This window comes from Gobio gobio, assembly GCF_949357685.1.
Source record: "Gobio gobio genome assembly, chromosome: 2".
In the NCBI taxonomy this organism is placed as follows: Eukaryota; Metazoa; Chordata; class Actinopteri; order Cypriniformes; family Gobionidae; genus Gobio; species Gobio gobio.
The window spans coordinates 41,424,783-41,448,845 of NC_137098.1; the positions used below are offsets into that span (position 1 = coordinate 41,424,783).

Consider the following 24,063-nt stretch of genomic DNA (forward strand, 5'->3'; position numbering starts at 1 on the left):
CTTGTGTGACCTTATGGTCTTTTTTCGTTTTTATTATTTTTTAAATATAATTTTGTCTGTGGTTATGCCAACGGCATAATCTTTGGCACAGGTGTGTATTTTTTATTAATTTTTACTATTTCTTTTACCAGATGGTGCCATTTACTCAGGTTTGGTCTTTAAAGGTCCCATGGCATGGCATTTTTCTATTATTTTACAGTGTTTCCTGAGGTGTACTTATATTGTTAGTATGATTTTTACATCATAAAATGTCATAATTTAGAAATAAAAGGCATTTTTTCTATACTGCTGTTTGCCCTGTGGCTGAATGCCCTGTTTCAAGAGGCGTGTCTGCTGTGAGACTTCAGTAAAAACGCCCACTGTTGTGATTGGCTGACATCTTTGCATTTTAAATGAGCGGAGGGGGCGTGGTTTAACGAGGTCTACGAGGCACGAGCTGCTGCCAGAGAGACGGATGCTGAGTTCACTTCACATCAGTTCTCTCAGCATGTCTCAGTTCAGGGTGAACTGTTGTAGTTACTAGAATATACTTCAGGTTATTAGTTTATTTCTAGTCGGAGGGGCTGTCACTCATGTCAGAAAGTTAGTAACTTTAGTAAATTATGGATCAGCGCTGACTCGAGATGCGAACCGCTTAGAACGATTCAGTCCGATTTGGTGAACTGGTTCGGTTCACTAAAAAGAACCGATTCAAAAGAATGATTCGTTCGCGAACCGGACATCACGGAGACGGAGCGATTGCTAACAAAGTTATTTATAGTAACTACTGAGTTGTGAGAGCGCTGTCTGTCAGCGCGAGTTTATTGTGTTTGTATCTGAGAGTTCTGAATAAACACGAGTCCCAGTCACGCCGAGTCCGTCTTCATCATTATTACCAACTCTGTAACACATGCAATGTACCATTACAGCTGTCGAGATGAACGAGTTTGATTAAAGCATTATTTCTAGATATGTTCCAATCATATGAAAAGCGTCAGTGAAGCGCATTGAGTAACTTACACAGCGCAAACAAAGACACAACAGCAGTAATCGAATGTAATCCAGTTTATTGTGGGGAAAGCTGGCTAGCCTAGCCGGAGACCCTCACGCTTACCCCCCTTCTGCTTAATCTAACGCCGCGTTTGGTGCCTCCGCTGTGGGCCAGATGCAGTACTGGGGGTCGGGGATGTTGAAGGCCGAGCTTCGGCGTGTGTGAGGTTTATCTCTAAAGATGCTGCTGTACAGTCTACCGATGTTGAGCAGAAACTCCCGACTGTATGCACATTTAAGAACAGATAGACACGACGAGGACGTACAAAAACACTGACTCACAAGATAGAAAACACGAAAACACCGGTCTGTCGGGAGAGAGAGAAGCCGCTGCGTGTGCACGAATAATAAATAATTAGCTACACATAAGAAATCACTGATCACAGATCAGAAGGAACTGAAAAAAGACTGTTTTCATTTGTACATCCAAACACTGAGAAACTGCCAGCATTCACTCGTTCACAACCCATGATCTCGCGAGCGTTTGCATGGGCGTGCCAGATTCTCTGGGCGGAGGAAAGGGAGGTAACCGTTCCTGCTTGGACGTCAAACCAGGAGACTTCAGGATTGGCTCGTCTGGCCTGTCATTTTCTCAAAGGCAGAGAAAGACAGCCAGAACTCGGGTTTACACCGATCAACATTTCTATCCACTTGGGGACAATATTCAGGCTAGGGGAACTCATATTAATGTTGAAATACCTCATAAAATGAAAATTTCATGCCATGGGACCTTTAAAGCAAATACTTACTTTATCCCTGGTTTCTGCTTCTGTATATTATAGAGAAAATTGGATAAATTATGCAGCTATAATTGTGTTGGTATGGATGTCAGAGTGTGGTTTGAATGTGTGTAATAAAAACCAAATGTGTGTGTGCTTGTAATATCTGAGAGAAACTTTACTGTACTGCAAATCACAAATCCAACCATTGTGTGTACCAGTAGAGCTTTGCTGGCAGCTACTGGGTCAAATTTGGGACTGCGCCAAAACATATAAACCTAGATATCAACCTCTAATTTGGAACACAATTTGTTTAAATTTATGGCTTTGATTTTCTAGCAGTTCATCATGTTATATAATATACATGATATAATGTTCATAAATCACTTTCATAAACTTCAACCTCCATAACTTTTTTTTTTACTTCAACAATAATCTGCCAAGGGTCTTCTTTGAAATGAGACCAAACTTAAGTCTGTGCTCCCAAGCTTCAAATTTGTACGACATGGACATTTTGGTCCTCAATGGACGCACAAGGGTTAAAATAGGCCTCAACAAAAGCATCCTCATAGCTTACAGTATGTCTGTCTTTAAAAGTTGTTTAAACCATCCCATTATTATCATCATCACATCAGGACGTTTTTTTATTATACTACAATTATAATCGATTGAATATACTGATTTATGATTGTCCAACAATACCTATAAAACCCATTTCTAATGGCCACAAACAAAGTCAATCCCGATAAGCGCAGAAAAACCTAACAGGTACCACTTTAATGGCAGTTAAAAATTATTTCAGAGTAATGTAAAACTTGAATAGCCACTGAATTGAAAATACACGAACAGTTAAGCATATCAAAATAGGCCTCAACTAAAGCATGTAAAAAATCAATTCACCTGTTACTTCCAGAATCCCATTATTGTATTATATTGCATTTACAAGTAACTACAGTAACAATAGGCTACTTAAAGACTTGCATTACTACAATTCTTCTACTGTGATTAAATGAGTCTGAGTCAATATATTAACACAATTAATACATTCAGGTTCAATAAACTTCGAAAAATATCATTGCTATCCTGTACAACAAACCTGCATTTAATTACACAATTATAAGTTAGATAAACTGGAAGCTGTCAATTGTCAGACATTCACGGAAGTGTTGTGTTATTCTTTAAAGTAAAAACATATCCCTGTGACCTGGGAAAGGCTTGTAATACATTGTAACAACAATGGATGGTCTTGCATTAGGAATAATTAAACAAAAAAATCTGTTCATATGCAGCCATGTTCCCTTTAAGGATCCTTTATCCAAATTTCCACGGATCAATCTGTTGTCCATTGCTGGCTATTACATCTGTGTCCTTCCTCCAGTTTGACATCTGTCACTCAATCTTTTCAGGTGGAACCACTTGCAGCAGCAGCTGAAGGTGCATAGTGAGTGGCCCTGAAAGCGTTAACAGTGAAGTTTAACAATTTAGCATTTGGGAAGAATTGCTATTTAACTAAATGTTTCTGGTAGTGGTAAACATCAACTACAAATACAAACCCTACTAAAAGTTATATATTATTCAGAAAACATGTATTATAAATGTCAAGGGTCAAGACAAACATACATTTTGTTCGCTGGAATATATCCAAAGTGTAATTTCCAGCTACTTACTCATGAAGCTGCGAATCCAGTTGAATTTGTAGTAAATAAAGGGTACATATAAGAGAAGACCGCCGACTATGAACACTGTGCAGTACAGGTACTCCCACTCAGGCTTGTCTATGATGGGAGCAAGAACCAGGTAACAGGACACAATCACCACCAAAGCTGGAATGACTATCGGCACCTGAGAGGAACAAAAGGCAAACATTTTCATGTTGGAGTTGCCATTTTACAATAGATTAGATTTATGGTTGATTCAGTCCATGCCAAAGTACCACATTTTTCCATTTAATTTTAAATATCTACCACATGCCATAACAAAAACTATATATGGGCAATATAAAATAGACACAATTTGAGACCCAGAAAGCTTTACTGCAATAACTAGACAGGAAAGAAACAATCTATTATTTAGACACATCTCTTCTGCAAGTACTAAAGGAATTAAAAACCATACACAAAGGCACTTGCTATGATAAACTTAATATATAAAAAAGATTCTCAGATTTTCACTTCTGTTCTAGCTTCTATTTACTCTTGTAGTTGCCTTTCTGTTTATTGTTGGGTCTTATGACAAACAGCTTTTGCTCTTTATCATTTTAAATCTGCTAATTAGCATCTGCTAAATGATTATGCTAAATAATTTTTTGTATCCAGTCACATTGTGCCATGTCACCATACATAATGTGCTCTAACCTTGACAGGTCTCTGGAGGTCCTTTCTAGTGAATCGCATAACGATGAGCACAAGGCATGTGAGCCCATAGAAAGCCCACTGAGCAAAACTGAAGTAATTGATGAGAGTGTTTATGTCTGCTGGGATGATGTAGATGATTGACAGGAAGCCCTGCAAATCACATACAAGAACAAATACTTTATCACAAATCGAATATAATATTAATGTGTTTAAAACAGTTGTCGAAATAGTGATACGCCTTGTCCGAAAACAAGTGTTGAGGATGGAATGTTACTGGAGACTTACATTAAACATGAGAGCTGGAGAAGGTGTGTAACGTTTCACACTGATGTACGACATGATCCTAACCATGTGACCCTCCCGTCCTGCCACATACGTCAACCTAACAGGTACAAACAGAGACAACAGACAGTATAAGTGTGTCAGGCCCAGAAAACTATTTTCAGCATGCAATTAATCCAGTGTGCAAATTTCTATAAAACAGCTGAAGTTCCTAACCTGCCTGCAGTGAAACAGCTCCCATTGGCTGCACCAAAAGTGGAAAAGACCACAAATAGAGGCACAACCCATGATAGTGGGTACAGCACTCTGTCACCAAAGGTCTGTGGAGAACCCAATGATTTAGTAAAATACAACCCAAAGATCATTGTACATGCATTTATTAACGGACAGCTTAAAAACTGACAATACATAAGGTTTTCAAACCTTTCTTGCAAAAATTGCAAAATTTGTTGGCTGATTATGTGTTTTAAAACTAGGGAAAATACCTATTCTCTATGACTAGGAATACAAACACACTCACCACAGCAACAGCAGAAGACTGTAGAAGTTCAACAGGGGTCATGACAGTAAAATATGCAATGTTGACAAATATATAGCACACAGTAACCAGGGGAATCCCAATTATGATTGCTAGGGGAAGGTTTCTGTAAAAAATATAATAATACAAATAAATAAATATATATAAAATAAATAAAAACACTTAAACATTTTCAATAATATAAGACTTTCATGGCTAATACTGAAACACTGTATGACAGACTAGATTAAACGGGGGAAACATGGACATGTAATTATGTAACTGTTATATTACAGATTTCACATGTTTTAGACAAACAGAATTGGAATTAGGATTTAGAACATTTCAGTCTCACCTGTATGGATTTTTCAGCTCTTCTGTTATGAAGTTAAGCTGATTCCTATGAATAAAGAAAAGAGTTCTTTGATTTAAATTCCCATAGCTGACTGAAGCAGACTTTGGTCTTATACACGCTTCTCTCAGAACGATAAAGCCATGGATAGAGAATGATCAGATCCTACTGGATTTAAGTTATGACAAGCATTCAGTTTCCCATTTCATTATCTAATGATAATTCCCTTTAAATGGGTAAATGGTCATCAATTCTATGAATCTACTATAGGCGTATAACAAGTTTCAAAAGGTTGTACACTGCTGCTTAACATTAGCCTCATATGGCCCATGTGCAACGTTATATGATCTCATCAATACTTTACCATCCATCATAAGCCCAGAGACCATTGTAAAACGCAAGGCCAATTGCTCCAAATGATGTTGTTCCCCCTGCAAATGGATCTCTAAGATTCTGTGTATTGCCTAAAAACATTTGGAACATAATAAAAAGACACATTTTATTGATCTTTCATTTAACATTTACAGAGGTCACCTTATCTTAACAACCATTTAAACTAATCTCTGGGCATAGTCTACAATGAGTAATCTTTCACAACATTATCAAAAAATATAATTGCTTTATCTGTTATCAAAATGTATTTGGTTTCAGGACTGCTGCTGCCCTTTTGCATGTCACACAAGTCAGTCAATAAAAACGATAGGAGTCACAAAAACAGATCTGGCAATGAGATATGAGGTCGGGTAAAAGCAGGTTTGATTGTGGAATAGAGCGATACCTTGAGCCAACAAAACGATGCCAGAAACCACGATAACGACAATAATCAAGAGTTTGGCGGCTGTGAAAAAGTTCTGCACTCTGGAGGCCAGCTTCACACTCAGACAGTTGATGAGTGTAATTATTACTGATGAGAGAACAAAGTGAGGGTTAGACCAAAATAATGTCATTGGAATATAAACAGGGCCTAGACTTCTACATACAGATACAAGCTGCAGCCAGGCATTTGGTAACCACTTGAGGAGGAGTGCATCCTGGGTAAAACGGAGCGGAGGCGTACTCGGCACAACTCAGGGCAATGATGGCAAACGAGGAAGGCTTTAACACGATGATCGTGGTCCAGGAATATAGGTATGCCGGCACTGGCCCAAATCCCTCCATCAGGTATGGATACTCACCACCAGACTTCACGATCATTGTGCCTAGCTCGGCATAGCAGAGGGCCCCTGCACACACACGCACATAGTTTCACATTAGTTTCACAGTGTTCAAGTTGAGGTCAATGAGTCCGTTACCGAAAGGTCTTCTGCAGGCAGAGTCAGTATTAAACTAAAGAGGATTTCTGTCTTGGGAATTTTCCTGAACAGTATGTGACTTAAAAAGAGTGTTTCTGAGTGAGTGAACACATCTGATTAACCTCCTTGACTTTGCCCAACTATAATCTCAGCAGAAAGCGCTGGATAAAATAAAGATTTCGTTTAGAATTACATATTTGTAACACACAATGCAGTAAAACAACAGCAACGAATGGAGAAAACACTTTGGTACAAAGTTTACTACAATAAGGTTCCATACATTTACATCATTTAATGTATCAGGTATCATGAACTAACAATCTTGGTTAATTTGATTAATAAATATTTAACATTTAAATGTTCATAAATACATTTTTGCTATACACTTATGTATTATGAACAAAAATAAAGTAATTTATAAATGAACATTAACCTAGATTAATACAAAAATACAGTTCATTGTTAGTTTATATTACTTAATGCATTAACTAACTGAGCATTATTGTAAAGTCTTAGAAATAAAACATCACAAATGAATAAAGCAGCAACCTTTGGACATTTAAACGATGTTGCAAACTATATAAAAAGGTTGGATTTTGCATTCAGAAACCGTGAATCTTACTGAAACGTCATGGTGAGATGTTCAAAACTCCAAAACAAATATGACACGATACATGAGGTGATTATGCTTAATCTCATCCATTTATCTTTGTTATGAGGGTTTATCAGGCTTCTCAAGGCTTTTGTGCAACAGCGCAGATAATGTTTTTGTTTGTGGATACTGACCCATTGTAGCCAGTACTCCGCACGCCGCCCAGACACACAGACACGGACCCACGGCTCCAGTTCCCGCCAGAACCGCTTTGGGAGAAATGAAGATCCCTGAGCCAATCATTGTTCCCACTATCAGACAGATGCCACTTACAAGACCAACCTGAGACATTCAGACAGGCTCAAGGTTAAAGGCTTAGGGGTTGGTTTAATTTATTATGAAATTAAGTTCAAATTAGGGATGCATGATATATCGATTGTTCATGCTCATTTAATCTATTTTTACATTTAAGTTACCTTTGCCATTGAAGTTAAGCAAATCCCAATATAAATATCCCTTTTTTAAATACCCTAACCCTAATCTAAATTCACATGTAGCATTTAAAATGACAGATTTTTTTATTTTATAGAACTGCCAAAACAAATAATCATTACCGGCAAGAACTGTAATATCTGTGCATCCCTAATTACAATGATCTAATTGATCTCGATCCACTTTAACACATGGAAGATGAGGCTTCTACTTGTATTGTCTGAATATAAGGTCAGCATAAAAAATAATGGTTGCATTAGTTTTAGAACTACCAAAAGCTATTAAAGGGGTGGTAAAACACATTCTTTTGAAGGCTTGGCTGTGTTTGTGGGGTGCACTGTAACATGTGTTCATGCTTCGTTTTAAAAAAAATTGCATTATTTTTCATATATTTGACCTTTATTCTACACTGCTCTGTCCCTCCTTGTAAAACGCTCTGATGCTTTCCGGGTTGTATGAAGCCAGTCCCTCAAAAATACGCAATGGGCTCAGATTGGTTAGCTGGCCCAGTGTGTTGTGATTCGCTAACCGCAGTGCACGTCGAAAACGTCACGCCCCTTACCGGAGGCTGTTCAGTATTAGAAACAACGGCGTCAATAAAACCATATGAGCTCGAATCAGACCCAGAACATTTTAGTGAAGATGATCGAGCAGAACCTGTTCAGTCCTCAAGAGTAAAGACTGCGGGTCTATAGTGATCGCTACTGAATGGCACTTTAACTTTTGTATTTTTAGAACGATTACAGCCAAATATCTGTCGCAAGAACTAACCCAAAACAAACACTAAGCACTGGCTTTAACTAGTAAGTTAGCCAAATCACACACAGAACCATGTTTAGCATGCCTGTAGATAAACAATACATAAAAGCTCTAATCAAAGAATAATTTACACTAATGTCAGGTTCGCTGTTGAGATTTTAACGTTAGTGTTTGTAATGTTAGGTGTTCGTCGGATAACGTTAAGTATGAATGAGCATTTAACAGACTGGTTTGCAGAACAGCGCTGTCATCTGTTTACTTCCTTGCTACAACCTATTACAGGAAAACACATCGATGAAATATAAATCAGACTTACAGGTTGTGGCCCGTGAACAGCTTCTGTTTGTAAATCCAGCTTTCAGGACAAGCCATTGTGCATATCCTGTATTGAACTCGCGAAGTTTGTGGAAGTTTGTGTTGTCCTCCGTGAAATGTGCAGCGCGCGCGTCGTGCATCCACGCACCGGCAGTGTTTTTTTCACGCAGCTGACGTTGTGCAAATCCGGCATTGAAATCGCGAAGACGGTGGATGTTTTCCTCCGTTAGATGTGCTGCAGGGAGCCCTGCGCGCCTGATTCCCCGCTGACTCAAACACACGTGCATATAACATGCTGTATGTTAAACGCTCTGCAACGCACCCCCGTCCCAAGGAAGGCTGAACAGAGCAAGTACCCCAGACCTGCAATCCGGATGAATATAACAGCGTTTCCTCGGCATCGCGGCAATAACACTCCAGCCTACTAACCACAACAGCGCCGCGATACAAAATGCCCCCCCCCCCCCCCCCTTATTTAATCTTCTCGGAGGAGGGGTTTATGTAAATATTGAGCCTGTTGATGTCACCAACCCTGGAGGAATGTGTGTAGTCGCCTACTGGCCGTTTGCTGTAGTTCTTAGAAACTGATTTCTTTAAAAGCAAATATCTCCCTTTGCTTTAAACTTTGAACGTTGTAACTTTGCAGATGTTGTTTATGCTCAAGCAGCAACATTACACGCTAGCTAAAGTTAGAATAGTGAAATCGTTGTTTACCACCCCTTTAAATAGTTAAACTTGTCATTAATGAGAGCTACAAAAGACTTGGACAGATGGGTCAGGAAGGGAAGGGATTACACTGCAGCGATGGCGACAGGCACCGCCAGGTTAACCCACAGTTAAACCCTTCACACACTCACTCACACGCCCACAAGCATCGACTCTGGACGGAAACCAGTGATCATTAAACATTCTTCACATTCTTGTTCTTGTAATGTGCCCATACTGAGCAAGATTCTCTCTCTCTCGTACTCACATTCTGATGCAGAACTGCTGCTTTTGGCTGCTCATGCTTTTTGTCTTCCAGAGCCTCTGGGACGCTCCCATTGTGAGGGTTCGCCTTTTTCAGATCCTCATCCATCATTCACAAGATCAACAGTGCCGTTTTGTGTAGTCAACCTGAAGAAATACAGACAAAACTATAGTATACTCTTTACTATAAACTTAATTACATGTATTATGATAAAATAAAAAAAAATCAGGTATCATGAACTAACAATCTTGGTTAATGTTAATTTACAAATATTTAACATTTCAATGGTCATAAATACATTTGACTATGCATTTTAAACAAAAAATAAAGTAATATATTATAAACTTAATTACATGTATTATGATAAAAAGTTAATTAAAAAAATAAATACTACTGAGCCTGAACCTGAACTAAAAGACAGACAGAAATCTAGGGACGTCTGGATCTAAGCAATATAGCACTTCTATTCTTGTTGTTTTGATGTCTTGCTGCTAGTGTAGTTCATCATGTCAGATTACCTCAAGCATCCTAAAGGCCAAGTTAAAGGTTAAAGACATTACATGGTTTTAAGTGTTGCTAATGCAGGTGAATGAGCGTCAATATGTTTATGAGCTCTCTGACAGATCTTCATACGCAATAACATCTGCTCCACATGCACTTCAATTCGGATCATTTTGTCTCCTAGCAACTGCAGTACAATAGTTAAAGGTTCAGTTTATACTACAGTCAAGAAGCCAAGACCATCCGTGCTGCCATTATCTGGATGGCCCATTATGTAACCCTATAAATACTCTCACTTAACATGAAGATTTGCAGTATAAACAAACTCGCATCAATACTTCAGTTCAGATGACTATTTACTCACAATAAATATCACATCATCTATAACTTTGCTACAGTATTTGAACAAAAATAATAATGCATTCAATATTTTTCAGAGTGATACATTTTCAGGTGCAAAGACAAACTTATAGGTTAACTCAAGCTTACTTTCTGTGCCACCAATTCCACCGTCACATGAGAATCATGTTTAACTCGAGGCCTGAGGCGAAAGACAAACCTGCAATGCTTTCAGTTTTTACAGCAGATAAGTTTTGATCCATTTGCAAATTCATGCATTTATTAACCAACAAAAGTGGGTGGGACCTTTAATGTTCAGTCATTCTCCTGGCTGACCGTGATTGAAGCAAACATGTGACAAGAAGGAGGAGAGGGACCAGGATTGGCTAGAGGTGAGCAGGCTCTGACCAACACAATACTCCTTTGAAAGAGACACTTGATATGGTTTGGTTGGAAAGAGGGGGTGACAGTGTTAAGCCAAGGATAGACCAGAACACAGAAGCACTCCCAATGCAACTCCGTACAAGTCACTGCTTAAATAAATACAGGCCTGTAAATAATCTACTTGAAAACAGTGTAAACTCGATGATCTCTTTATAAGTACCATATTATACATTTTACAGTCAAGAAGAGCTTCACTGATTGATGTACTCTACTGTCTCTCCTTTTCATTTGTTGAGTTCAAAAGCTGGCCAATGAGATGCATCTCTATATGGCAATAGAGTTGTTCTCATTGCCACTCTTCAAAATGATGAACACAATTTACCCTTGAAATAAATCTGTATTAACAGTTCATAATAGATATTAAGCAAAGTGAAAATGTCATGGCTGATTGACACACCACAACATCTGCTACCTCCACAAAGCAACATTATTCTCGTACTTCCATAGGTTTTCCATAATATTTATTCATCAAAGATCTTCCAATGACATGCAAGCCAATGGCAGGCAAATATATCTACAGTGTACTCGTTACATGATTCCTTACCTTTAGATGGGCTCCTTCTTATCCCAAACTCAGATCTGAATCTTTAAGCGACAACAGCAGGGATTATACGGACACACATTCTGGGTGGCATCTGAGCAGCTAACAATTAACCCGACTCTGTCACAGATGACTGACTGTGTCCATATCCTTCTTTCATGCGCAACGCTGAAATCTAGAGAAACATCTCAGATGGACTAGATGTTTATGCAACTGATTCTCCATCTGAGAAAAACTGTTTCATTAACTTGAATTCTTTTAATATGAACATAATATGCACAGTATATGAGCTACATAAGAGCATTTCATTTGAAATGTCTAAGTAATGTAAATGTTTACTGACCTCATAAAGCGACCCATGCCCATGTTTTATTGTTTTATTTTGTTTCTAAGATAATGATTTGATTGCCCATCAATTACAGTTAAAGTCAAGTTGCTAGGACGATAGGAGTATTAGTATGCGGTGCGTTATCACAAAACCCTATAATTGTCGCTCAATAGATGAGAAAATGAAATTCGGGAGTCAGTTTAAATGACAGGGTTTCATTCACTATAATACAGAGAAATTCTTTTACATTTGCTGAATGAAAGGCCACTATACTGGCTGCAGGCCCCAGACCATTCACAAGAGCACAACAATAGCGTGATTGAGCATTTGAAAGGTACCCAGCTGACCTTGCAATGAGATGTTAACCTGGATAAGGAACAAACTATAACTCTAGACCATCCTAGAGGACAGGTACTTTAACTGTTCAGCAGGATCTGTAAATCCTCATAGTCTGAGAATAGCCTATGTGATGTTTATGTGATTTAAGTGGCCCGTCACAAATATCTGTCACAGATTCATCAAAACTTTGCAGGCCTGTGTTTCTCCAAAACAGTATTTTTCTTTATAATATTGAATATGTGGTCTTTGTGATTTCAACTGTATTTCTAGTTACTCATTATGCCTTTTTACATTTGTTTAAAGACCCCCTGTGGGGAAAATCAAGTTTTTAATGTTGTTTATATCTATGTGGTGTTTTTAATCAGCTTTACGATAAACCATGTGTTCATAAGTCAACTCCATTGTTGAGTATTTTCTCTTTAAAAATTGCAATGAATCAAAGACGTTTTGAAATCGCTGGTGTTTCTGACGTCACAAACTACCTTGTAACTAATCATGTCAATGTGTGGGCAGGCTTAAGCATATCATTAACTATTCTTTGAAGCAGGGGAGTCTCAAGAGAAGCTAGATTATCCCGGTATATTTAAAATTGGGTGATATGAAATATCGGGTAGATTTAGCAATAGAGCGGGTGAATTGTGTATATTACGATGTTATGATGAACTATATAACTCCACTGATGTTCTAAGTTCAAAATGTTTCTAAGGATACTGACTGATACTGCAGGCAGACTGAGATGGTGAACAGGAACATGGTTTGTGTAACATTAGCAACACATTATTAGCTGTTTAATAACGTAGTCAAGCAAAAGGATAATCATATTAATTGTGTCCGACGTGGTAAAGAGCGCCATTTTGCAGCGTTTACCACAAGGGTGTAGTTACATTCAAGCTTTTTTAAGGTATTTTATTTCACTTTTAAATATGTTATTTTGGTGATCAAAGATGAGTATAAAATGATTGACTACAGGGGGACTTTAATTGAAACCCTTGCTGATTTAATAACGATATCCAGCAGATGGCAGCACTACTTTTCGTATCTCAATTCTGTCATTAATGTGCATCATTTTAGTTGTACTGTTGTATTCCTCATTTTAGATTCTAGGAGTAAATGTAAACGAGGAATTCCAGGGAAACAAGTGAAAAAAACCTTAAACATAGGATCAAAAATGTCTTTCTATTCTCAAAGCTGTTGACTAATGGCCCGCTAGAAAAATGAGAGGGTGAGTAATATGAATATATTTACATAATAGGGCAAGAATAAGACAGACAGAGGGGTGCATGTCTGTGTGTTTTGCTCACTGGTTGTGAGGGAATTCGAGGCGCAGCAATGGTACGAGATGTCCTCGTCATTTTTCTCTGCTGTCAGAACCTCAGTCCACTGCATCTGTGGAAGGGAACAAGTGACCTGTGCCTGTAGAGCTATGCTTCACATTCTCAAATAAGTATGCAAGCAAACACACACACACACACACACACACACACACACACACACACACACACACACACACACACACACACACACACACACACACACACACACACACACACACACACACACACACACACACACACACACACACACACACACACACACACACACACACACACACACACACACACACACACACTTCTTTCACTTACCTGTGATAAGTTTTAGCTCATCCATTTCATCCTAAAAAATGATTTTTGATTTATAACTTACATGCCAAACCACTTCAGGTCTGTTCCAACTCTCCTGTGTACTGGGATGCAGACAGAGATTTTTTTCTTAAAATAAATCTGTGACAAACAAACAACATTCTACCACAGACATACATTATAATAATAATAATAAAAAAACATGCTCCAATGAACAGCAGTCTTAGTAAAAATCAACAAAACAAACGATGCAAATAACCATTAAAGTACTGCAATTAGTCAATAAACAGTTAACCAGTTAAAATTCTACACAGTGTATATCTACAGTGTACTCGTTACATGATTCCTTACCTTTAGATGGGCTCCTTCTTATTTTAATACTACAGTTACAATTCTACACCACTGCTAATCTAGGAAATTTAGGCTGCATTTACACTGGCACAATTTTTTTTTAACTCACATCTGACAGATCGGAATTTGTTGCAGTGCTCTATTTCTGTTGTGAGCTTGTGCACATGCACACAAACTGCAGGTGACACTGTAACAACAGATGTCCTGAATGCGGTTTGTTTTAGGCATAGTGATTGCTGAGTTATAATTTTGCTCTAAAAGCAAAGTGCCAATATGGAGAGAACTATTGGACTGTCCTAATTATGCAACAACAGTCAGACAGGCACTTTTTTAATCGATGAAGTGTATTGCAATAGCGTCACTGTCTGGTTATGGTTTTATTGCGGCGTCTAGTTTTGTGACCACAGCTGATTGGCTGAACTCATCGTTTATCTACAGCATTAATATTTCTCTCCTCAGGAAAACCTCACATCAATGTTTTTATATAGAAGACATTTATATAGAATAATTATTTATTTTTGTCCTAGAATAAAAAAAATACAACAACAAAGGGTAACGTAAAATAGTATAAATAATTTTATTTTCTGCCTAGAAGAAAAAGTGGCAATGCCTCATTCACTTTGTCAGCATGACGTGGAAACTGTGATCATATTTTCTCCCTTTTTATGACATGTCTGAGTGAAAACTATGTTGGCAGGGACATGATTTTGTCCATTGGGATTATTGCCCTGCATGCTAAAAGATGTTGTTGTGAACTTCTTTAAAAAACTTATTTCTTACTTAAGATAACCTTCACATGTTTACTGGCGATGAGGCAGTATATACATAATCAAATAGAGTTACTGTTTCCCTCAAGAAAATTTTAGCAAGTTTAGTAATTTGGAACTAACTGCAAAGAGACTTGAGCAGGTCATGAGCAAAAAAAAAAATCTACAAACAGGGATGATAATTATATTATTGTACCTTACTTTGTCCTTATTATAGAAGATTATGAGGGACAATCTTAGACAGTGCAAGGCCTTCTTTTGTGCAAGGCCTTCATTCGAGAGAGAATGAGAGACATTTCTGTTGTTCAATCATTCATCATATGGCTTGTATAACAGAAATACCTGTGATACTGTTTGTATCCATTGCTGGAACTGCTCTGTCACAAATGCTTTCTGAGATGAGCTCATTAGCTTAAGAAACGCTGTACTGTTCTCCATCTACAAGATAATCATTATTAACAATCAAGAACACTGCGATACACATATATGCTGGAAAAAAGCATCAAAGCACATTCGTCATAGTTAATAGAAATAATGGTTTTGTATTTAAGGGCCTCATGTATTTCACATGAAAACATATTAAGTATTCAAGTAAACCATGAAAATTAATTCATGAACTCAACACACTTATTAAGGATAATATGGAATTATTAAGAGTCCCGTCCACTCTTGTCACTCTCATCGGATGACGCATTCTGGTGCTGGTCGGAATCAGAGTCAAACATGGGGCTGCACTGTAAAGGATGTGGCAGACGACTCTGTCTGGAGGTGAAGGGAGGGGGCAGCGAGCAGGACAAATGATCCTCTACACGGGGGATCCTGGCAGGAGACTTGCCGGAAGTGCTGCGTAGGGCTGGAGCCATGGTGGCTGGACTCAGTGAACTGCTCCTCAACACCACCTCTCTCAAGCGCTGACTCTCTCTGGTCGCTGCCTCCCAAACCACCTCCAATTCACCTTCCACTTCTCTGAGAAACACAGAGAGAGAGAGAGAGAGAGAGAGAGAGAGAGAGAGAGAGAGAGAGAGAGAGAGAGAGAGAGAGAGAGAGAGAGAGAGAGAGAGAGAGAGAGAATTGTTTTATTGCAATATGGATAGGCTTTCCTGATTCAAATACGAGCTACCATCAAGGGCTCTAAAAAGGGATAATGTCTTCCTTCACACTCAAGCAGACACACACACACACAAGCATTCAAAATACACATGATCATACACAAATCTCTGTGACCTTTCAGTCATTTTGTACCCTCCAGTCAATAGCAGTGGATTCGCTCACCAGGATTCTGAGGACTCAGCTGTGCAATAATAACAGGTATTAACTGGAAATGTGCTGAGGCAAAAACATGAGATGACCGAGCGGCTGAGGGGTGTAAGCTGTCGTAATGATAGATCAATTAGCCCAACCATCTGTTGACGCACATCCTCGCTTCCACATGCATACACACACACAAGGTATATGACAATCTTTCTCTTTGTCTCTCACTGTGTGGAAAGTGGTGAGACATCTCTGAAAGTGCCCTTTACTTTGCGGGATTCCGGTCTGTGTTATTAAGATGTGTTTTTAAGCTGCCATCTTCTCCTCTGCCTGCCTCAATACACAGCATCGCTGACAGACTTAAGCAGTGTGGAGCAGACTTGGTCAAACTCATCTCCACTCAGACACCATGTACCTCAGAAACAGAATGAAACATGTTTGTGTGAATATTTGAGGTTTCTGATACCTGAGGATACACAACCTGTGTGTTCATAGCTTGGGAGAGGCGCATGCGCATTCAGTGCTCGAGGGATTTGAATGCGGCCATTGTGAAAAATTTACAATAAGAAAGCTCAGTTCACATTTGTCCCTATTCTCGAGGGATGTAGGATAAGCATATGCGCCTTGCGGCTCAGGCACAGCGTAGGCTTCAGTCATGGGAATAGCAGGTCGAGCTCACCAAGGAGTTTGAGAACCTCGCACCTTGATCATGATGTGCTGTTTCTCGATCCAGCTGATAGCATATTGGAGGCCAGCCAGGAGGAGGCGGACGTGGTTGAAGAGGTTGAGAAAAATGTGTTTATTAAGTCCTCTCAATCTGCTCGCCATGCATAAGAGAAATTGCTGAACATCATGGCCTATGCAACAACCAGATTGGATTGGAGTTGGGGGTGTTTAAAACAGGGAAGATCTACTAAAAGATCTGGATCAGGGCCAGAGCCAGGGACTGTTGCCTGAAGCAGTTGCTGAACTGCACCACACCACACCACGGATCTAGCTCTCTCTAAGCAAACAGCCACTGCTATAGGTCACTCGATGGCAGCAGTGTTGGTCACAACTTCAAATGAAACCCTACGGATTAGGAATGGGATGTCATTAAAGTTCATGTGCATGTAAAGGCAGGCATCCCAGCTAGAGGCTTCGTTTCTCTAGCTGGCCACATTTTTCACGTGCTATAGTAAGCTCCCCTTTTGAAGAGGCATAGAAGCTGGGCGATCTTCTATTTTTATGAGAGATAATAGCTTAGTGAACACTACCACTGTCTGTGTACTTTTGCTCCCTGAATGGATGCTGGAAGTAATCAGTTAAATCAAAGTGTACTATACCTACTATGCACATCGGGGAAAAAGCAACTGGCATATTCTCACCTAGTGAGGCAGGCATCCCTGCGGCACTGCGTAGTAGATCTTTGTTCCCCATAGTGTCCATATAAGACACAGTGGTTAACCATGGTTCCCTAAGAAGGGGAACGAGACACTGTCTCTCGTTGCCAAGCCATTGGGTATGTGTACTAAGGGCCCTCTCTTATACTTCTGGGCGCTCTGTTAATGATGTCATGGACTGTCGCCAAACAATCAGATTGAAATGTTTTCACACATGCTTCAGACTATGTAGGCCATAATTTCCCAAAAAAGATGTTTATGACATTACAGTTTTATTAAACTTTTTAATCATTTTTGAAAAAACAGTTTTTATTATTTTAAAAAGAATTAATCCTTTTATTCAAGGACACATTGTTGATAATGAAATTAAAGACCTTTATAATGTTACAAACAAAATTCTATTTCAAATAAATGCTGTTCTGTTGCTTTCTATTTTAAACTTTTTAATCAATGAATCCTGAATTGTTTTGGCAGTTTATATAAAAATATTAAGCAGCTCAACGGTTCCCTTTCCAGGGTGTCTTGAAGTATATGTGAAATCAGTCCAATGGCATGCCGGGACGTTTTCCCATAGCGTGTGACGTCACGATCTGGAAGCTATAAAATGCACACAGGCCAAACAATGTCAGCCTCTGTGTCTTCAGCAAGTGCTCTGTGATTCTGTCTGTCTTATTTATTGTTTGTTTGTCTTAGGGGGGCGAAGCTTACTAGTCTCGGGTTCTTCCTTTAGGCCTAGCCTTGTCACCCTGCACCTTCACAAAGTGTGTGGATGCAGCTCTGGTTCCGCTGTGACTCCAGGGCATCCCCATACTCAATTATATCCCTGGCTGTGGAAGAAACCTTGGTTCTTGTCCCAAGGTTCTCTGCTGGAGGGACCTTGTCGTCAAAGAACACTTACAAAAAATGCTTCCCTCATGGGTTGAGGAGCGATCGAGGTTGCTCAATGCAGGGTGGGTCTCTGGAGGGGTCATCATCTATTCCTGGCACATAAATTGTCTGAAGATGATGGCTGTCTTTCTAGCTCTGAAACATTTCCTCCCAGACCTGAGAGGCCATCATGTGCTTGTTAGGACAGACAACACATCGTGGTCTCCTACATAAACCATGAGGGGGGTCTGCGGTCATGCCCACTTTTTTCAAACTGGCACACCGCTGAGAGCAGTTTTTTCAAACTCGCTGAGAGCAGTGTATATCCCTGGGCATCTAAATCAGGGAACAGACATCCTGTCGAGAGAGGGCTGAGGCCTGGGGAATGGAATCTGGAGGGAGTTTGGCCAGACGGAAGTGGACCTATTTGCATCTCAAGAAATAAAACACTGTCTGCTTTAGTTCTCCCTCACGCATCGAGCTCCGCTTGGGTTGGACGCCACGGTACAGGCGTGGTCGAGGCTACGTCTGTATGCTTTCCCCCCCTCGCTCTGCTCCCGGTAGTTCTAGAGAGTTTGGCAGGATGGCATCAGTCTAATCCTAGTATCAGTCTAATCTCGTTCTGGCCGGACCGAGTATGGTACTCAGACCTAATGTCTCTCCATGGAAGATTCCCGTCAGGTGGGACCTTTTGTTAGCCTAGAAATCTAGACGCACCCTAGCGGCAGAAAATGTATTTTGCTGCGAGTGTAGTCTAGCAACTCTCGGTAGACCTGAGAGCTGGAAAAACCAAACTCTGGTCAGGCCAATCACAGCGTGTGTTGACACTCGCTGTGATTGAGTGTCGGTGGGCGGGCTTAACATAATGACCGCACGTCACGGCAGAGTTGTGGAGGTTCTGCGTGCTACTCGTAAACAAAGCTGACGAACAGCAGTCTTTTGAATCCGCTTTGGCCGTGACTCTGGAAGACTTGGAGTTGAGCTTTTCTTTGAGAAAAGAACAAAGAACGGCACTGAAGTCATTCTTAAGAAAAGAAGATGTGTTCAAAGTTTTGCCTACTGGGTACAGCGAAAGTCTATCAACTAACGTTAGCTCGCCGTCACCTTCTTCTTTGCTCTGGTTGGTTGTGGCGCTATCCAATGGCGTGCAGAGGGAATTTGAAAGACAACCGTTTTTCCCGCCCCTCGGATTGAGCCCTGTCAATGGTGAGTTTCCAGACCCAACATCTTGATGTGGGTCTGGCTTGTCAGGCTAACCTTTTGTCCCATGCAGGGGGCACAATCCTTCAACCCTGCGCAGATCTGTGAAAACTGGTGAAGGAGTTGCATTCAGTTAACTGCCCAATTGGTACAGTGCTGGAGTTCCTTCAGGACACATCATCTGCAGGGCTATCCCTCTCCACTCTACGTGGCAGCCATAGCTGCTTACCATGCACCTTTGGGTGGTGAATCATTGAATCATCCCACTGGTCTCTCGTTTCCTTGAATATGAGGCCTGCAAGCCATGTAAAAGTTCCTTATTTGGGATTTGGCCATGGTACTAGACCCTTCAACCCTACTGATACTGTTTCTGAGAAGTTTTTGACTCTAAAATTGTGTTCCTTCAGGCTCTCTCTTAAAAGAGTCTTAAAGCTCAGTCGGTTTCCCCTTCATGCTTATAATTTGCTCCCATTAAAGCCTTTCTACACCCTAGACATGCCTAAGGTCCCAGACAAATGTTACACGATCCATAATCTTGCAAGACTTTTGTCCTCCTCAATTTCAGATGTGAGACCAGGAGAAGCCAAATCTATTGTGTCCAGTCAGAGCGCTGGTTGCTTATGTCCACAGAGCTGCCCTGTGAAGGAAAACTTATCAGTTGTTTGTCTGTTTTTTTTAGTTTACCTCAGAAAGTTTATCCAGCTACCTTGTAGACAATGAGCCAGTGGGTAGTAAAGGCATTTTCTCTTGCTTATAAGGTGTGCAGCCTTGTTAGCCTTCACCTATGTCCAGCTTTTGCAGGATTCACACTACTCGTCACTCGTCGCAGTATGGTGGAGTGGGTATTAACTTTATTATAGTGTTGCTACTTTCAATGCAGCACAAGTTCCCACAAAACATGTCAGGTTATGACTGTAACCTATAACTGGAACGAGACGCTGCGTTGCCCTGCAATACTTCCTTCATGCCCGTGATCGACTTGCTTCGGCCAATCAGAAGCTGACATTGTTTGGTCCATGTGTGCACTTTATAGCTTCCTGGTCGTGATGTCACACGCTACGGGATGACATCCCTCCATGCCATTGGACTTATTTCACACGTTCTTCAAGACACAAATACGCAGAGGTGTTACCAATGCTTCACTACTTTAGACGCAGTGTCTCGTTCCCTTATCATGGAACCATGGCTACAGTCATAAGGCCCCATACAAGGCCTCATACTGAGACATTTTCAATATTAATGGTAAAAATGAGCACAAAATCAGCATATTAGAATGATTTCTGAAGGATCATGTGACACTGAAGACTGGAGTAATGGCTGCTGAACATTTAGATTTGACATCACAGGAATAAATTACGTTTTTAAAATACATTACAATAGAAAACAGTTGTAATACAATTGTATTAATATTAGTGCTGCAACAACTAGTCAATAAAATGAAAAATCATCGATAACGATTCTAATTATCGATTGGTCGGGTATGCTCTCTGTACGCAAAGCTTCCACGAGTCGCGGCAAATTACAGCACTGAATAACGCATTTCTATGGACAAAATGTGCATCTAGAAATAGTGGAGTGGAAACATGATACAAGTGACCAAAACATGAGAGTGGTTATTTTAAGCTTCAAGTGAATGCATTAGCGTTTAACATACTCTGCCATGCACTTTGACAAATGTGTGTGTGCGTCCTCAGCGCAAAATGTCCATTTTACAGGCTATATCCACTGATCTGGGGAACAGTAATTATATCCTCATCTGTAAATGCTGCTAATTCACGTACGTATTTCCATTTTACATGAAAACAGGTCCTCAAAGTCTGTTTCTTCACTGAACTGAACGAACTTCACTGAACGAGCACCGGGGCAGCATGCGTTCTGTCAAACAGACAGAACGCAATAGGGAGGAAGACAATTAATATTCAGCGGAAAATATTCATTCAGCTGAAATATCTGCTGTTGGACGCTAAATTGAATTTAAAAAGTCAACATGTAATTCAAGTAATTTATGAGAGTAGTAACTGTAAAGGGATAGCGTGTATCCTGAAAATAAATTTCTACAGGATAAAGAAATGACAGTGACAGGATACTGTGTCCAGAGCAAATGTGTGTGTGTTCCTGCAGAACATTCCTCTTATCTGGTAACACTGAGTTAGTGTTTTTTGTTTTTGTTTTTCTTTAATATCATTTTAATGTAGGGATTTAAACTCTTTTGCTTAGCGACTTTTTTTGTACATAATGTATAGCACAAACATACCCTTACAAAAATTAACCATGGTTTTATTATAATAAAACCATGTTTTTGCTATATTGATTACCATTTGTATAACCACACAAATACCATAGAGTTAAACTATGGATATGAAGCAAAACAATGGTTAATTTGTGGTTAATTTCTGTTATTTATTTATTTATTTATTATCATTTTTGTTTGTTTTATTCGATATACAACCATGGTTAATTGGTAGATATATTCACTATGTATGTTTTCATAGCACTCAGCTGGCACATTTGCTTGATGGACAGCATTGGGCAGGATGTGGAATAGTGTGTTTTGTCAATAAAATAAAAATATTTGCTTTTTATCCGATTAATCGAAAAAATAATCGGCCAACTAATTAGTTGCAGCCCTAATTAATATTCATATTGTACAATTGTAATGATATTTCATAATACGGTTTTTACTGTGTTTTTGATCAAGCGTAGCGTTAGTTCTGGCAGTTCACGTCTGTCAAGCTCGTACCAGCTGATCCATGTCTACCTATACTATAGGTATAAGACGCCCATCACAACATCTCTCTATATAAGGTTTATTCAGTATTATAACCACCTGGAAATGTGGGGTTTTAAAGGGGTGGTAAAACACATTCTTTTGAAGGCTTGACTGTGTTTGTGGGGTGCACTGTAACATGTGTTCATGCTTCGTTTTAAAAAAAATTGCCTTATTTTTCATATATTTGACCTTTATTCTACACTGCTCTGTCCCTCCTTGTAAAACGGTCTGATGCTTTCCGGGTTGTATGAAGCCAGTCCCTCAAAAATACGCGATGGGCTCAGATTGGTTAGCTGGCCCAGTGTGTTGTGATTCGCTAAACGCCTAGTGCACGTATGTCGGAAACGTCACGCCCCTTACCTTACCGGAGGCTGTGCTTTGGTCAGTGTTAGAAACAACGGCGTCAATAAAACCATATGAGCCCGAATCAGATCCAGAACATTTGAGTGAAGATGATCGAGCAGAACCTGTTCAGTCCTCAAGAGTAAAGACTGCGGATCTATAATGATCGCTACTGAATAGCACTTTAACTTTTGTATTTTTAGAATGATTATAGCCAAATATCTGTCGCAAGAACTAACCCAAAACAAACACTAAGCACTGGCTTTAACTAGTAAGTTAGCCAAATCACACACAGAAGCATGTTTAGCATGCCTGTAGATAAACAATACATAAAAGCTCTAATCAAAGAATCATTTACACTAATGCCAGGTTCGCTGTTGAGATTTTAACGTTAGTGTTTGTAACGTTAGGTGTTCGTCGGATAACGTTAAGTATGAATGAGCATTTAACAGACTGGTTTGCAGAACAGCGTTGTCATCTGTTTACTTCCTTGCTACAACCTATTACAGGAAAACACATCGATGAAATATAAATCAGACTTACAGGTTGTGGCCCGTAAACAGCTTCTGTTTGTAAATCCAGCTTTCAGGACAAGCCGTTGTGCATATCCTGTATTGAACTCGCGAAGTTTGTGGAAGTTTGTGTTGTCCTCCGTGAAATGTGCAGCGCGCGCGTCGTGCATCCACGCACCGGCAGTGTTTTTTTCACGCAGCTGACGTTGTGCAAATCTGGCATTGAAATCGCGAAGACGGTGGATGTTTTCCTCTGTTAGATGTGCTGCAGGAGCCCTGCGCGCGCCTGATTCCCCGCTGACTCAAACACACGTGCATATAACATGCTGTATGTTAAACGCTCTGCAACGCACCCCCGTCCCAAGGAAGGCTGAACAGAGCAAGTACCCCAGACCTGCAATCCGGATGAATATAACAGCGTTTCCTTGGCATCGCGGCAACAACACTCCAGCCTACTAACCACAACAGCGCCGCGATACAAAATGGCCTCACCCCCCCTTATTTAATATTCTCGGAGGAGGGGTTTATGTAAATATTGAGCCTGTTGATGTCACCAACCCTGGAGGAATGTGTGTAGTCGCCTACTGGCCGTTTGCTGTAGTTCTTAGAAACTGATTTCTTTAAAAGCAAATATCTCCCTTTGCTTTAAACTTTGAACGTTGTAACTTTGCAGATGTTGTTTATGCTCAAGCAGCAACATTACACGTTAGCTAAAGTTAGAATAGTGAAATCGTGGTTTACCACCCCTTTAAAGGATTTATATCAACTTGGTTTTAGAGGGCACCTACTGCTTTTCATCACCAATTTTTTTTAATC

The 24,063-nt window shown here is 39.8% G+C and overlaps 2 protein-coding genes across 5 annotated transcripts in view; both read right to left on the reverse strand.

Annotated features, from left to right (window-relative positions):
- Window positions 1–1,904: 1,904 nt before the first annotated feature.
- Window positions 1,905–11,659, reverse strand: slc7a9 (solute carrier family 7 member 9). Of its 2 annotated transcripts, none has more exons than XM_079840371.1 (13): window positions 11,502–11,659; window positions 9,677–9,819; window positions 7,332–7,479; window positions 6,234–6,476; window positions 6,032–6,157; window positions 5,618–5,717; window positions 5,257–5,301; window positions 4,905–5,028; window positions 4,601–4,704; window positions 4,388–4,484; window positions 4,103–4,252; window positions 3,416–3,590; window positions 1,905–3,199 (listed from the first exon to the last, which is right to left on the reverse strand). In XM_079840371.1, exons 2-13 carry the CDS (start codon window positions 9,782–9,784, stop codon window positions 3,138–3,140), a joined length of 1,482 nt encoding a protein of 493 aa, XP_079696497.1. In that variant the 5' UTR covers window positions 9,785–9,819; window positions 11,502–11,659; the 3' UTR covers window positions 1,905–3,137. The 2 variants fall into 2 exon arrangements, with proteins under 2 accessions (XP_079696497.1, XP_079696498.1); XM_079840372.1 differs by lacking the exon at window positions 11,502–11,659 and adding an exon at window positions 10,664–10,801 and having other exon boundaries at window positions 1,908–3,199.
- Window positions 11,660–14,710: 3,051 nt separating this feature from the next.
- The window catches only part of cep89 (centrosomal protein 89), a 102,009-nt gene continuing 92,656 nt past the window's right edge, over window positions 14,711–24,063 (reverse strand). For 2 of the 3 annotated variants that reach the window (XM_079801356.1, XM_079801357.1), the window contains exon 20: window positions 14,711–15,889. In XM_079801356.1, the coding sequence (XP_079657482.1) occupies window positions 15,574–15,889 (316 nt within the window). In that variant the 3' untranslated portion in view covers window positions 14,711–15,573. The remainder of the gene's footprint in view (window positions 15,890–24,063) is intronic. The other variant, XM_079801358.1, reaches the window with a different exon arrangement.

Coding starts and splice junctions, on each gene's coding strand:
- slc7a9 (XM_079840371.1), bottom strand. CDS start 9,784: ATGATGGATGAGGATCTGAAAAAGGCGAACCCTCACAATGGGAGCGTC. Junction 7,480..9,676: donor CAGCAGTTCTGCATCAGAAT/GTGAGTACGAGA, acceptor TGAATGTCTCAG/GTTGGTCTTGTAAGTGGCAT. Junction 5,718..6,031: donor CATCGTTTTGTTGGCTCAAG/GTATCGCTCTAT, acceptor AAATGTTTTTAG/GCAATACACAGAATCTTAGA.